Below are 15,674 nucleotides of genomic sequence, written 5' to 3' on the forward strand. Positions count from 1 at the left end.
GTGGCAGTAAAACCCCAAAACCGTTACCTGCCCGATATCATATATCCCTCTCGAACCTTCACACTCGCTTTTTTCAATCAAGCGACTTATGGAAGAGGTGCTTTATTCGCTCGATTACCCCAATGAGACTTCAAACAGCTCAGCGGGAGGGGGGCTGCGGCCGTGGCCGTAACGGGATCTCTCGACGGGCCCCTCGGCCCATCTGGGTCCGGTTAGCCCTGCAGGAAGGCAGCTTGTTATCACGACACCAAGGGAGCGTCTCGGCCCGAGAGCTTTCAGAGCCGCCGTGCGACTGACCTTCAAATTAAAACCAACACAAACTCACAGAGTCGCTACTCGGAACGCACAAACTGAACCGAGAAAGTGTCTTTTTCAACGTATTAAAATTTCCATCGCTAAATATCCACGGCTCTCTCTAGCACCTGGAGAGGTTTTACAGTAAACCCCTTCATTTCCCCCGGAGAACACCGCATTCCACATGTATACTTTAGTTATTTTCATTCTGCGTGCATGTCCGACGGGTCGGCGATCTGTCAGGCTTAAGCACACACAGCCGGTGGAGATGAAGGTGCTTTCATAGAACGGCTAACAGTGATGATTAAGGGCTTGCGGTGAAATGGAGAGCCTTATTTATTTATTTTTTGAGCCAGCCCGGCTTTTAGCACCACATGTGCCGAGCGAGTCTTATGAGTCTGAGCGGGTGAGCCCCGTTTCAGCCAGAACCAGACCGGCCCGTCTGTCACACTAACTCACCCTCCAGCGGCACAGAGTCGATTAAAGAACGTTAAACTCTCAGCATTACCTGACAGCCACACATCTTTCATTCATAACGATCTAACGCTTCGTGTTCTAGTTTCTTCTTTCCCGAGCGATGTTTTAGTGAAACGCAGGTATTTATGAGCCCTCGGAGGACATACGACTCAAAGGGTCATTCTAAACAAAAGTGAACCAGGGAAATAAACCCATTGCCTTACACGAGGCCATTAGCAAAGCGTACATCATCAATTTATTGAGCCATTTTGCCGTTTATGATTTTGGGATTCTGGGCGGCACCTTTTCATGATTCATTTTAAGACCTGAGGTACTTCATTGACCTGTCTGGGGATATTAAAATTTCTTTGAAACGCCTAAAAAACACCATCAACATGAAATGTTCCTTCCTTAACTTACCAAATTTGTTTTGTACCAAAAGCCACAAGAAAAAAAAGAAGTTTATATAAATTAAAATGACTTACATATGCAGCAAAAGAATGCTATTCAATAATTTATTCGAGAAAACTTTATGATTCTGAGAGATGCCCTGCAGAGTGTTGCAATCATAGATGTATATACATAGATGCCTCATTAGTTTATATGGACCATTATAGGCAAGTTGTCTGACATATTGGAACGATGAAATCCGGTCCATGAACAATCAAGAGCAAGTTGACTGTGACTATAAGTGACTACAGTTTAAAACTTTAATTCTGAGTTCATAGATATATATATTAGGGCTGTCAACGTTTATGCGTTAATGTATGCAATGATTATTTTTCAGATTAACCCGTTAAAATATTTAACGCAATTAACGCAGCATCTGTTTGTTTTGTGATCCTTTGTCTAGCGTTACATTATATAATCACGCTCTTATTCATGTAAAGACTTTTAAACTATTTGAAACCGTTGCTTTGACGCGTTCAGTATAGATAGCAGCCTCTAGCTGTGGGATGCGGCACAACGCAACATGACAGCGGTCCAGTGGTCCAGCTCTTAAACGGGCCGCGTTCTTATAGAGCGTTCCCACCAAACGCGTAGTTGGATGCTTGAACATTTTGAGTTTACTCGCTTCATATATATATATATATGTGTGTACATATACAGGTGCTGGTCATATAATTAGAATATCACCAAAAAGTTGATTTATTTCACTAATTCCATTCAAAAAGTGAAACTTGTATATTCTATTGATTCATTACACACAGACTGATATATTTCAAATGTTTATTTCTTTTAATTTGATGATTATAACTGACAACTAATGAAAATCCCAAATTCAGTATCTCAGAAAATTAGAATATTACTTAAGACCAATACAAAGAAAGGATTTTTAGAAATCTTGGCCAACTGAAAAGTATGAACATGAAAAGTATGAGCATGTACAGCACTCAATACTTAGTTGGGGCTCCTTTTGTCGATCAGTCTGTGGCACTGCTCAGGTGTTATGAGAGCCCAGGTTGCTCTGATAGTGGCCTTCAGCTCTTCTGCATTGTTGGGTCTGGCATATCACATCTTCCTCTTCACAATACCCCATAGAGTTTCTATCTATGGTCAGGCGAGTTTGCTGTCCAATTAAGAGCAGGGATACCATGGTCCTTAAACCAGGTACTGGTAGCTTTGGCACTGTGTGCAGGTGCCTAGTCCTGTTGGAAAATGAAATCTGCATCTCCATAAAGTTGGTCAACAGCAGATTTGCATTGATTTAACATGTAAATTACTCGTGCTTAATGCTTCATTCGCATTTGGTGGGAACGCAGCATTAAACCTGCTGCTGTGACTCCTGTCATTAATGTTAATCAAAGAACTAAACAAAAGAGGAAATCAATGTGTTTTGTAGCTTTAATTCTGTATTTAATTTGGAATTTAGCATTGAAGACTGTAAAGTGTTTGAGAACATTATTCAATTTCTGTATATTTCCTACCTGTTAGACATGATCTAAATTATACTGTACTTCAATGTTGAACGGCTATAATTCATGCTAAAATAAAGAAAAAATAATCAATTTAATGGAGACATCAGTTGCAGTACTAATATCAGAATGTCATAAAATGATGCTGTTAAAAGAAATCTGTTGTTTCTACATTCATTTGGAGATTAAATGTGATATTATAAGAATGTAAAATTTTATTTAAAAACATTAATGTTATGTGCGATTAATCGTGACTTTTAAATCGATTGAAAGCACTGCTATATATATGTACTGTATATATATATATATATATATATATATATATATATATATATATAAACAAACACCTTTACACCAGTGAAAGTTTATCCCATTTCTTTGGGATTTTACTGTAAATCTCGGCTGTTTTACAACCAGAATCTGCACATCGGTGTGGAATTTTTAAAAACGGATTCGTTTTACTTTGACCCTTTCCAAAAAAGCAGATGTGTTGAGGCGTCTGGAAAGGGAAAATGTGGCATCTACACACACACATCTATGATTGCAACAAATGTCCTCCGTTTAAGAAATCCCTCACAAGAATAACCAAGAGGGTACTCGTACATTAAATGCACTCAAAAAAATGAACTTTTGTCGCTGTTGTTAGTTTTACCAAACCCATCCTTGTTCACAGTACATAAAGAATGCAAGTAACTACATTAACGTAAGTTAACTATGTTATTTATACTAAAAATTTAGTACTGTCGGCTTTACTTAACAAGTGTTTGACTGGTCAACTTAAAATTGTTGAGTAAAACGCAAAACCCTTTAATATTGGACCTACTGTTGAGTTTACTTAATATAAACAAGTTAATTCAACACGACTGGTTGAGGGGGATTTTCAGTTCCCAGCATGCTTTGCGTAAGACTGCATTTAGGCAGTAAATTTCGAAATTTAGTGTTATTTTAAATGTTTTTCAATAAAGAAAAAGACTTGTTTGTGCTTAATGTTCATTTATCTTTGAGGTTTAAAAGAGTTTTAGGGTTGCCATTGTTTAGAAGAGTGGTACGTGTGCTTAAAGCGCGCCCATGATGTCTATTGCATCATTCAATGAGCTTTAACTATGCTAATGCCAGTACTGAGATGCCTCTCATCTGATTTGCTCATTGTGTTTTGACTTACATGCAGTAAGTCTGTATATCATTTATGTACGACAACAAAAAGTACCATTGAGAAGGATAAATATTGAGTTTAATTAACTTAAAATTATTGGTACAATCTGAATGGTTTGGATTTACTCAAGAAAGTTTTGTCAACTTTACTTGAAATTTCTTTTGTTCATACAACTGCATTGTTAATTGTAGAAACTACTCAACATATTTGCGTGGAACCACTTGACACTACTTTATTATGTAAATCCAACAAATCATTTTTTTGAGTGTGGTTTTCTGCAATTGGGCAGTGCTCCCTTCAGAGTGTTCACTTGACGTGCTTTGCCCTCTGGAGTGATCATGGCCTGCACATGCTCACTTTCAAACCAAATTCACTTCAGGAATGATTTCACAGTAAAACTCTCAGTGTGGCTGTCAGGCGTGTTTATGTAGCCATGACCCAAGTAAGGCAAATGGCATCACCTTGACCCAGAGATCACGTCGTCGGACAGCCTAATGACTGCGCCTGTGCCATGTGAAGGCAAACACACACACACACACAGCACCAATGAAAGAGGCAGGGCACAAATCACAAGCATATGGTGCCCTGTTTCTCTGTGTCGGTCTTTGTATGTCCCGCTCGTGTCGTGCTAAACGTCTGTGTGCTGTCAGTGGAGGGGACGGCAGCAGGCTGTTTGTCAGACTAAAGGCTAGTTAACATTCTTCTAGTTATACAGTGACCTTTTTATGTCGTGGCAACAACAAGAGCGAAGAAAAAACCAGACGCTGTCACACAGTAAAGACGCTTGTGTAGTACAGTACAGTAATCCAAGACTTTTTTCTTAGTTTCGTAGTACTTTGTGCTACAGTAATAGTCTAGCATGAAATTAAATACCCCATTTTAAATATAAATGATCCGTTAATTTGAGATTATCCGATAGTTTGTCAAATAAACACACCTGCCAGCTTTTTTTTTTGTGAAAAAACTGACAGCTGTTGCCAGAAAACGTCCATAAAAATACAAGAAACATGTAAACAACTTAACAATAATGTGAACCGTATTTTTATCGAAAGTGACTCAAGCATTTTTACTTTATTTTACATTATGTCAACGGTGCACCATAAAGTTTGAAACACCAAATAATTGTCATCTTAAAACTTGCAAAGAAGTACAGTTAACATTACAAGATGAAACGCACGAAACACGCAGCGTTCAACGACGGCTCATTTAACCCTGTGTGGAAACAGCAGCGATCAATTACCACTGAGAGTTTTCTCAAGGCCGTGACTCACGACATGGCGTGGCACGCTCGCGTCCGGCTCTTTCTGCAGCACACATGCGCTCGCAGTCCTCGATAAACTCAGGCATGTGCAGCTTTGATTACATTGGGGGGGGATAGCCCGTGTTTATTAATGTGTTAATGACTTCATTGTGTTTCCTTCTGGATACGAGGTCATGTGCCGTGTTTGCCTTGAAGGTGCCGATGCACGGACAGCTGAGGGCTAATTGTTACTGTGCTTTTCAAAACCTGTTACTGGAATTGAGAAACGATGGATGAAGAAGTTAAACTCTGTGTGCGTGTGTGTGTGGGGGGGCATGGGGAGGGTTCGAGGTCTATAAAACCCCGTTGACTAATTACACCACACCACTGTTAACAAGCGCTTTCCCTCAGGATAGACATTGCAGGTCAATAAAAAGGCATTTAAAAAAGCCAATCAGAAACAGACATAAAAATGCAACACAGGCCTGTTTTTGAGGACGGGCATTACGGTGACGCGGATAAGAGTCACGTGACGCAAACACAACACGCACCCAGATAAACACAACCAGGCCAACGAGTCGAATACACACTAATGGCAAATCTACAATTACTTTAATTTACTTCCGAGTTTGCAGACGAAGTTGAAATAGTGTTATTGTTCACGCATCTTTAAGAGGACGGATACGCCGCGAGCGCATGCTCGGTTCTGCCTCTGAAAGCAGCCGATTTCATCTAAAGTCACTTACAGTCGATTGTACAACCTGAGGTTAAACGTCTCGCTCAAGGCAAGGGCATTACACAAACAATTCCAGGATGTAACCGCTGTAGCCCAATCATTTCACACATCACTGAAACTCTTCTACTACAAATGGTGTTACCGACTCAAAAAAACATGAAACAGTACATATACTATTCCTAAAAAGTCCAATACAGTGCCGCTATCTGATCATGATACCATGATGCTCAAATGTACGTGTCACGTTGTTTACATGGTTCGCCAGGCCTCGTCCTCACCACAATCTAACATTCCATTGGTCAACAAAAATGCTCCTAAATATCAAAGGAATGGCAGAAAAGAGAAAGTTTATTGAAGGCAGTTTGTCATGACAGAGAGGCAATGTTCTGTCAGGCACAATTTCGCATCACAACAAACTGTTGTGTGTGTGGCCCACAGCACAGAGATCCTGGTCTGGACAACACATTTGACTTTTTCCATTGTTTCATGAGAAACAAACCACCCAACAATTACACAGCAACCCAGTGACAACTTTCCACATTTATCACTGCAACGAGACAAACAGCATCCGTCCCGCATCGACCGTTGGGCAATATCTGATGAAATATTAGTGAGTTTTTCCAGTATCATTGCCAAAAGTTTACAAACACATTTGTGCTTCTCTGAATATAACCTACTCATAATATTGATGCATCTTTTTGTAGAAGTTATTCTGGACATTTTAGAGAAATTGATCAAATTCACTGAGAAGTAGAGATGCACCGATATGAGTTTTTTGGCCGATACCGAGTTTAACAAACAACTATCGTCCGATTTTGATAACGATAACGGTCAATTGCATCGTACTTTACAATACTAGCTATTTTTTCTACATTCAAGTAATTTTACTGGACATGAATTGGATCCATTTAACATTTTAAGAGGCACAAGATAAAAAAAAGACAACATGACAATCTTCAAAGGTGATTTTTGCTATCAAATATTTCTTTTGTTAACAACATTAACTCATATTTGACTTAACATTGAACGTTTCTTTGATAATCTTAAAGGAGTCATCGGAAGAAAATCCAACATTTTCTGTGTTTAAGTGCTATAATCGGGTCCCCGGTGCATCTACCAACTCAGAAAACGTGAAAAACAAGATCCCAGTAAGTTTGTTTTGATGAGCCTTTCCCTGCAAGCATGTGAGAAATCGAGCCGTTCAGATTTCGCTCCTGTTGTGGCGTAAAAGCAGGCTCTTATAATAATATTCCCACACAATTCCACCCACGGCGCTGCCGCCATTGTTGTTTTCACAAGTGACAGCGGTGCACGTGATGCCATGGCTAAAGTTCATGGACAACATGCAATGTAGTCGCTGCACAGAGTCCAAACCTCGGAAGAGACAGGAGTGGATTTATTTTATTTTGTGGAAATCCCTCAGAAACCATAAGTAAAAACCTGCTTGTGTGCGCGAATCACTTCAAGCCGGGGTGCTTTATCAACCTGGGACAGTACAAGCAGGATTAGCTTCAAAGTTGTTCCTCAAGAGGGATCGAGACCGACTGAACGAGACAAAACTGCCGATGTAAGTAATATTTATCATCAGTCTGAATTGACGTACATGTACCGTTTATATAGGATGATAATGTTAGCATATGATAGCGAAGGGAGCTAAGTCAGTCATGGGCTAAATAGAACATTTAAAGCCAGTGTTAAACTTACTCTATATTTATATGTTATTTGGCAAATGGGCACTTGGAGTTTAGCTGTATGAATGTTAATACATTATGTGCGTTAATATGTTCAGCTGCGGCAAGCTGTTTGTTTTGCTAATGAACAGGGGTGAACACTGCGGTTAGTTTGGTTTTAAACGTCTCAAATCATTCGTGCTTAGGCTGAAAAATCTGTCACAGCAAACTAGCTCTCACATTGTGTGTGTAACGTTATAACTTGTCAACGACGAGCGCTAAATCCATGTAATTCCGCTGAGATCTGCAGGTGCGCATTCCGTGGATTTTAGGCAAGCATACATGCACAACGTGAGCGCATTAGGACGCGATGTTTGCTGTGACGGATTTTTTAGTCTCCGGACGAATGATTTGAGACGTTTGAAACAAAACTAACCGCAGAGGAGTTCAGGAAACATAATTTAGCTAAACCATTGCCATGGCAGTACTGCACGTGTGTTGTGTTGACACGCCGGACAGAAGGGGGGTGGCATGCGCTGTAACTCATTATCATTTAAAGAGACATGCACCAAAACGGGTTGCTGTGAGCATAGCGGTTTTTGACGAGGCAAAAAGGGTTTTGTTTACACAGCCATTGAGTGTTTTTAAGCAAAATATGTTGCAGACATTTCATGAAGACCCTAATAAATCATACCATCTTGTTGAAAGTGCTCATCCGATCAGACCTTTAAATAAAGTCTGTGATGTTGCCATTTAATTATTTTGCTCAGAGAGAAACGTTGGATTATTCAGACATGCAACTCATTGCCTCCATGCAGTTAATTAATAAACCATCGGTATCGGCCTTTTTCATGCTATTGCCAATATGCCGATGGTGTTCAATTAATCCAATATTGGCCAATGAATATCGGTGCATCCCTACTAAGAAGTATTTGAAACGCAAAGTCGTCACTTACCTCTAATGGCGAGTCACACAGGAACCTCTTAAACTGTGAGGGGAAAAAGAAAAAGACAGAAACAGCTGTAAATTCATCCACATATAACATATGACACATTAAAAACATGATCCGAGTCAGTGGGCTGTCTCAGGTGTATAATCGAGCACATTCAACATGGCCTTCTGTATAATTTTATTCAAATAAATCTCTAGTGGTTTACAATTATATGCACATTTTACACCACCAAATCCTCTACGGCCTAGAGCACGCTATAAGACCCGGCACACATTTAAATACCAGTCTTTTCTTAAGGTACAGGTCTGGTCCAGTTACAAGCCTTTCCCAAGATTACAGTTGCTGCGTCCCAATTCACCTACTTATACTATGCACTAAAAGTATGTACTATTTTTGTTATGGAAAAGTGTATACATTGTGTACATATGTGTAGCAAAACAATACGCACGCACTGGGACATAGTAACAGGAAACCGTTGTCGCCTAGACAACATTGTGGCCATTAACTGTCACACACATCAAAATACAGCTCTTCTTTCCGTTTAAGTATTTATTCATTCATTATTTCATATGTAATGTTAACGCTATAGTTATATTTATTAAATTTAGTAACGCACCAGTTATTTAATTTTATTAATGCAGTGGAGCATCACTAAACTCCGCCTACTCGCGGTGGGTTGTGGGTAATGTTAGCCGTTAAGAGTGTGCATCGTTCTGCACTTCCAATTTCTACCGGAAGTAGTAGACCATCCGGGAATCTTTGGGATACTCTTTTCAGCATACTACGATTTGGGACGTACTAATTCTATTTTCAAAGACTATTTAGGGCGGATAGCATGCGAATTGGGACGCAGCAAGTTCAAAGATTTAATAAATAGTTTTGTAAAGTCAACAATTCTGCTTTCAATCTGCTTCAAATTTGAGCGAGACACAGAGAGAGAGATGATGATGTCTTTAAACGTGCAAGATGCGTCGTTTCATTTGACTTTCACGAATGAATAACGAATCTTGAAATAGAGTAGATGCCGCCTTCAGATGTTCACTACAACATCAACCAAAACACAGCTTTAATTTGCATTTGGCTCAAACTCGCACAAACGCACCTTTCACGCCCTCCATCTTGAACATGCACACACATGCGCACACAGCGAGTCTGGATGTAATCTGACAACATCAGACTCCTGTGAATTAAAACGCTACAAAACACCAGTGAGCAGCTTCACTTTCTGGGTTTGGAGAGAATTAGTCAGACGGTTACAAGCTCCACATGCTCGTTTCCGCATCTGTGCTGGTTTAACAGAACTAACAACACATTGAAGAGTTTTCATGACGTTTGGTTTCATTAACATCTGCGTTCTTTTGCTGACGTGGACGAACTTCGAGCTACATCGTTAAACAATGTTTCCAGATTCTACAGCGCCATGACAAATGAAACGAAGATTTAGCTAAACTGCAGTCTGAATTAAATATCACTAATGAATACACGCACCACGTACAGCACGTTACTATTGCGATGCACGCAACCGCAAAACATATCTGGAACCAAGAAACGTTATTCTACAAATAAGCTTTTCACTTGAGGCATGAATTCGAAAGCGTTTATAACTCAAAAGACATGATTTGTTTACCTCTCCGAGCGGTTGTGTAAGAGAAGCCCATTGTTTGACCGAGTGGAGGGGAGAAGATGGGACATGGGAGAGGGGTGTGGTGTGGGATTAAACCTGGCATGAGCTTTCTCTAGTGCTGCCAGGCCCTCAACAGAGCTGCCCGTGGGTAACCGCTAACACACACATACATATTCCCATTAGACCTCTTCCTGATCTCCTGGAGCCTGGCAGCAGAGACCCTGTTTGACTACTGACTCCAACCGGACACACATTTACATTTAGACATTTCACAAACGAGGAATATTAAACAAAAAGAATCTGTAACATGAGGAGTGCAACAAAACTCCAAACTGCTCTGAAGCAGACTCAGGACTGTTTTGGTAAACTGCAAAATAATTGAAAATTTTATCTTGAAGAAGAAAATGGGACCAACATTTCAAAATATTGACTTTTCCTCACAGATATATATACTGAAGACTATTGATGCTGTTCAACTGCTTAAAGGCTAAAAACGCACATACATCCATCTTTAAAGTTTTTTAAGCAATGTATAATGTGTCTGCGCATCCTTGTGTGTGTGTGTGTGTGTGTGTGTGTGTGTGTGTGTGTGTGTGTGTGTGTGCGTCTATGTCTTTGTGTGTTAGTACGTGTGTGTGGAGCGTTTGTACGTGGCTATGTCTGTCTTCTGTGTTTTCACCTTTTCTTGTTTTTACAGGTACAACTTTAATTGTTTTGCTTATAGTCAATATGTCTCATGTACAGCTGCTTTGTAACAATGAAAATTGTAAAAAGAGCTATAAAAAATAAAGTTGAGTTGAGTATAGTACAACGCAATGAAGTCGCTTTGGATAAAAGCGCCTGCCAAATGCATACATGTAAATGTAATGTAAAGCGTAACATGCTATGTCATGCATTCTGACTTCTTTACACCGTTAAACGTGCTGGCTTCTCCAGCTTAACATGGTCAACTTGTCAAAAAACGAGTTGGACGTATGGCGTAGTATTCCTGTGCTCGATTCACTCCGCTAGGGTTCAAAAAGTTTTTTTCGAACATGGATTCCCGTTTCATAAGGGTTCTTGGTCCCTTATTGGACAATTCTCACGGAAAAGCAGGCCCACGCGTCATCCAGCGAGCGAAAGAGCACGCCCATCAATGCCGCTTCACTTGGTTGACGAATGTTTAGCTGTGTTTGTTTGCTCGCTGCATTTCAGTGATGAATGTTATATAAATGGTGATGTAACGCTGGATTTGGAGATGGTTTGAAACTGAGAGATGGAGCGCTATCCCAGCGCTAAAATATGCCGGACACGAACCGCACAAAGTGAAGCAACAGAACCAGAAGCAACTTGTCCCAGTAAACACCTTATCCAAAGTTAGTCTACATTAAAAAAAGAGTAAATACAGTATCATTAACAGTTTATTTAGTTGAAAATCAATTCCACTATATGAGTCTAAGACAGAATTATTCTCAATTACTTCCATCTGTCTGTATGCAACAAAACAATGATTTATTTATTTATTACCGCGCTAAAGTTACACAATAGAAGAGAATAAACAAACATGACTCACTATGAAATGTGATGTCAAATGCCAAATCATCAGATTCTGTTTAAAGTAAATATGAGTGTAAACTCAAACATGCAAAGAAAGTTTACGTTACATTGGGAAAAACCAGTTGATTTGGGATTTGTTATGTGGCCGGGCTCTGTGGGGAATTTTGAGGGGGTGCATATACCAAGCTTATAATCTTACCATTTGACAAACTGTAAAATATCATTTGAGAGATCCGTCTGCTATGAACAATAAATATCTGATTAAAATCATTCTACTGTAGATGCCAGCAGTGTACAAAGCTCCATAACCTTTCTGCACAGGCATGTGCCCTTTCCTTGTGTCAGTATCAAATATCTTCATTTATTAACTTCCACAGAATTGTATGTATGACCTGTGTATTTCCAGTACGTTCTATCGAAACTTCATACAACATTAACAATTACCAAATGAGTTAATTGTTAACAAACGAGAAGCAGCGACGCACGTCATGTCTACAACTCGCAAATAGGCAGTGCGCGGCTACAGGCGCTGCAGAAAGGAAACACTCGCATGCGCAGACACGCGGTGTGTTCCAAACGGAATATATCTCGCTCCCAAGGGCCCTTCGGGAAGGGGACACCAAACAAAACGGCACTCCTTCACAACTCATTCCTGGTGGAACATTCTTCCTAACTCGGTCCGGTCAACCACATCTCTCACAACATTCAAAAAACTACTTAAAAAACATCTCTTCTGTGAATACTTGACAGAATGAATGAAAAAAATAACACTAACCCTCTCTCTTTCTTTCAACAGGTAGTGGTCTAGCTTTTGTTGAAACCAGTAACTTTGTATTGGAACCTATTGCATTATTGCTCCTGTATGACATATCGCTTATTACTCCTTAAACTCTTTGTAAGTCGCTTTGGATAAAAGCGTCCGCTAAATGACTAAATGTAAATGTAAAGAGGAAATGACGTTGTTTTTATTGCTCCTTTTGCCAAATGAATTTTAAACGGACTGATTAAGAGATACAATTGCAGTTTTCCCTCTAGAGTTTACACATCAAGAGCTTCGAAGGGAGTAGGGCATAGGGATGATCACTTCGGAATGGAACGCAGGGAATGGTTTTTGCGCACGAGTTGTTAATGTGGGTTGTTAGAACCGTTTTTGCGCGATTATCAGTGTATACACTGACAAAAAGGTAAATCGTTACTTGAACGACGGAATGCTGCTCCATAACACCAGAAGAGCGAGATCGTCAGCTTACATGCCGGGGCTCTGCCCCGGACGGCCCCGGCCCAGTTTAACCCCTGGTAACCGGTACATATCCAGCATAACACCGAAGTAACTCCATTTCAAAATGTACTAAACAGCATTAACAGGTGCATTGCTAAAACAAAAACAGCCTTTTTAAGAAAGATTTTAAATAATTCAAAATTTAAGGGAACAGCCATGTCCGTATCACAACTATAATAATCAATTCAATTCCGGTGGATAAACAATAAAACATTGACAGTCAATCAAAATAAAATGTAAAACTGCAGCTTTATAGAGTGGTTCTCATTGTTGGCGTAAAGAAGCCTTTAGATGGATGAAGGTCTAATTCAGTGGCACTAGGGATACTTTATACGAGATGGCAGTAAGTAAGAGGAAGTAAGGGAGAAAAAACGTCCCCGTCTCACACATGGAATGTTTGTCTTTGCAGTAATGCTGGAAAAGACCAGGCTAACGCAAACACACGCACACCTTCTGCACTATAAATAAAGCCCTGTTATGGCACCAGGAAAGAATCTTGGAGACAGGAGACAGCAGCTTTTTATTATTTATTAATTCCCTTCCTTTACGAGCTGGAGGATTTATTTATTTATTTGCTGTTGGCAGAGCCGGGTCCGTTTCCAGGCCTGAGGGGGACAAAAGCTTCTCTCAAGTGACTTACAATGTCAAGTAGGTCCACATCCCGCTCACGACCAGACCACACTTTACATACTTAACACAGTAAAAACCACAGTACTCGAGAGGGTCATATAGCTAAACGCTAGCTAGAAACATATGCTGAGCAGTCTGTGCTCTTGTATTTACTACACTATTACTCCATGAATACTTCATATTTACATTAACATTTATGCATTTGGCAGACGCTGTTATCCAAAGCGATTTCCATTGCATTATACAATACATTTGTTTCTGACTATGTGCAATCCCTGGGATCGAACCCATGACCTTGGCGTTGCTAGCGCCATGCTCTAACCACTGAGCAACAAAAAAATACTTCATATCCGAGTAAGAAATCGAACTGTACTCTTAACCTTAAAAAAATCATATTCTCTCCATGTCTCTCTAAGACCCTATGAATTAAAATCAAACCACTATTTCACTTTCCATTACATTTTTCTTACATGGCAGCGCTGACTTTCGTCATAACAATGATTTTTTAATCACTATGAATCTCCTCCAGACAGAGTTTCTGCAAAGCACACGGACTGCAAACGTTGCTTCTTTCAGTGTAATTGAGTTCTGGCAGTTTTTCACAGAACAGAGCAGGGTGTGTGCACACGGCCCAGCCCTGTCTAAGACTGAAATAACATCAAGTCAAAGAGTTTCTCTCCACAGATCCACCCAGTCTTAATTCACTCTCTCTCTCAAACACACAGGTGAACTACTGGCCCATCCAGACAATGCTTACCTACCTGCGAAACGCTCCAAACAGCTTAGCAAGCGCTATGTAATTATTACAGCGGCTTTTTATCCTGTAATATCAGGAGACAGTTACAGACACAAATGAAGACAGATGCACAAAACTATGAGCTAAACGTTTAGAGTGATTTAAGCGCTGATGGACCAGCTGTATGATTTACTTCAGTAATGCCACACGTGTCCGCCGCTCGACGGTTCCTAAACCCATCAACAAGGTCATTGATGACGCCAGCTGACCTTCATACACATCATGGAGACAGATTCAGTTGAACCTTTGTGACTTCGACTTCGCCCTAATGTACAAACCAAAATCTCCTGTTTAAAACACGTATTTGTCAGCGCCAATAGCCAGGTGGGCTGCGTGTCGACATATTGCGTAATAGTGCTTTGGGGCGACCCAAGTTCGAGTCCCAGCTTGTGGTCCTTTCCAAAATCCTGTTGCACTGTATCCCGGTATGATTTTCTTTGGTCTCTCAACTGTTCTATCCAACAAAGAGCACTAAACGCCAAACACAACTAAAAAGAAACAGGTATGGTGTTACCTCTCATTTAAATATCATAAAAACAATACTAACATGCAATAAAACTGACCAGAAATTTGCATCAAATGTTATTTTTATCAAGGAATTCGTAGAAACGCAACTGATACAAATAACTAACAAAAAGAGCACTAACAAACCAAAGCACTCATACTGGTAAAACCAATAATATATCCATAAACTTTATTGTCATGTTTTCTGTTACTCCTGTGGGAGAGTTGCATCTGACAAACTTCTGAAAAAACAGCCAAATCTTCAATTTTCTTTAAAGGAAAATCTGTGCTTGTTTAATACTTTATTTTAGGAATTTGTTCAAATCATTTAAAGCGGTCATATGGCGCGAACACGTGTTTTTCTGTGTCTTTGGTGTGTTATAAGTTGCCCATGCATGTATTAGACACGTAAAATTGCAGAAATGAAAGTGTGGGAACAAAAGAGTCATTCTATCTAAAAGCGAATGCTCACCCAGACCTGCCTGAAACGCCTCGTGTAACCACACCCCCACAAATCTACGTCAGCTGGTGGTCTGATTTGACTAAGACCGCCCAAATGTAGACGCAAGTAAGGTGGGCGTACCTGTCAGTACAAATGAAGAGGAACCTGATGTTCCAAATATGATAAGAGGCGTTACATTTCCGTCACACGCTTGCTGTATTCCACCAATCATTACGCACTGGTTAACTGGCCAATCACAGCACACCTCGCTTTTCAGAGCCATGAGAGCTTTGTAAAAAATCAGCACGTTTCAGAGAGGCGGGGCAAAGAGGAGATACAAACATGCACGGTATGTGGAAATTGCGTTTTTGTTTTTTGAAACATTGCATTACATCTTAAACAAACGTTAATATTCGTTTTAGCCGTGTCATATGACCCCTTTAAC

General features: G+C 40.0%; 1 protein-coding gene across 2 annotated transcripts in view; it reads right to left on the reverse strand.

Annotated features, from left to right (window-relative positions):
* Window positions 1–2,198: 2,198 nt before the first annotated feature.
* LOC130558799 (arginyl-tRNA--protein transferase 1) overlaps window positions 2,199–15,674 on the reverse strand; it is a 33,711-nt gene continuing 20,235 nt past the window's right edge. The window contains exons 9-10 of one of the 2 annotated variants that reach the window (XM_057341423.1): window positions 8,422–8,454; window positions 2,199–2,399 (exon numbers count right to left, since the gene is read on the reverse strand). In XM_057341423.1, coding sequence (XP_057197406.1) covers window positions 2,394–2,399; window positions 8,422–8,454 — 39 coding nt within the window. In that variant the 3' untranslated portion in view covers window positions 2,199–2,393. The remainder of the gene's footprint in view (window positions 2,400–8,421; window positions 8,455–15,674) is intronic. The other variant, XM_057341422.1, reaches the window with a different exon arrangement.

Source organism: Triplophysa rosa, linkage group LG9 (genome assembly GCF_024868665.1).
Source record: "Triplophysa rosa linkage group LG9, Trosa_1v2, whole genome shotgun sequence".
NCBI lineage: Eukaryota > Metazoa > Chordata > Actinopteri > Cypriniformes > Nemacheilidae > Triplophysa > Triplophysa rosa.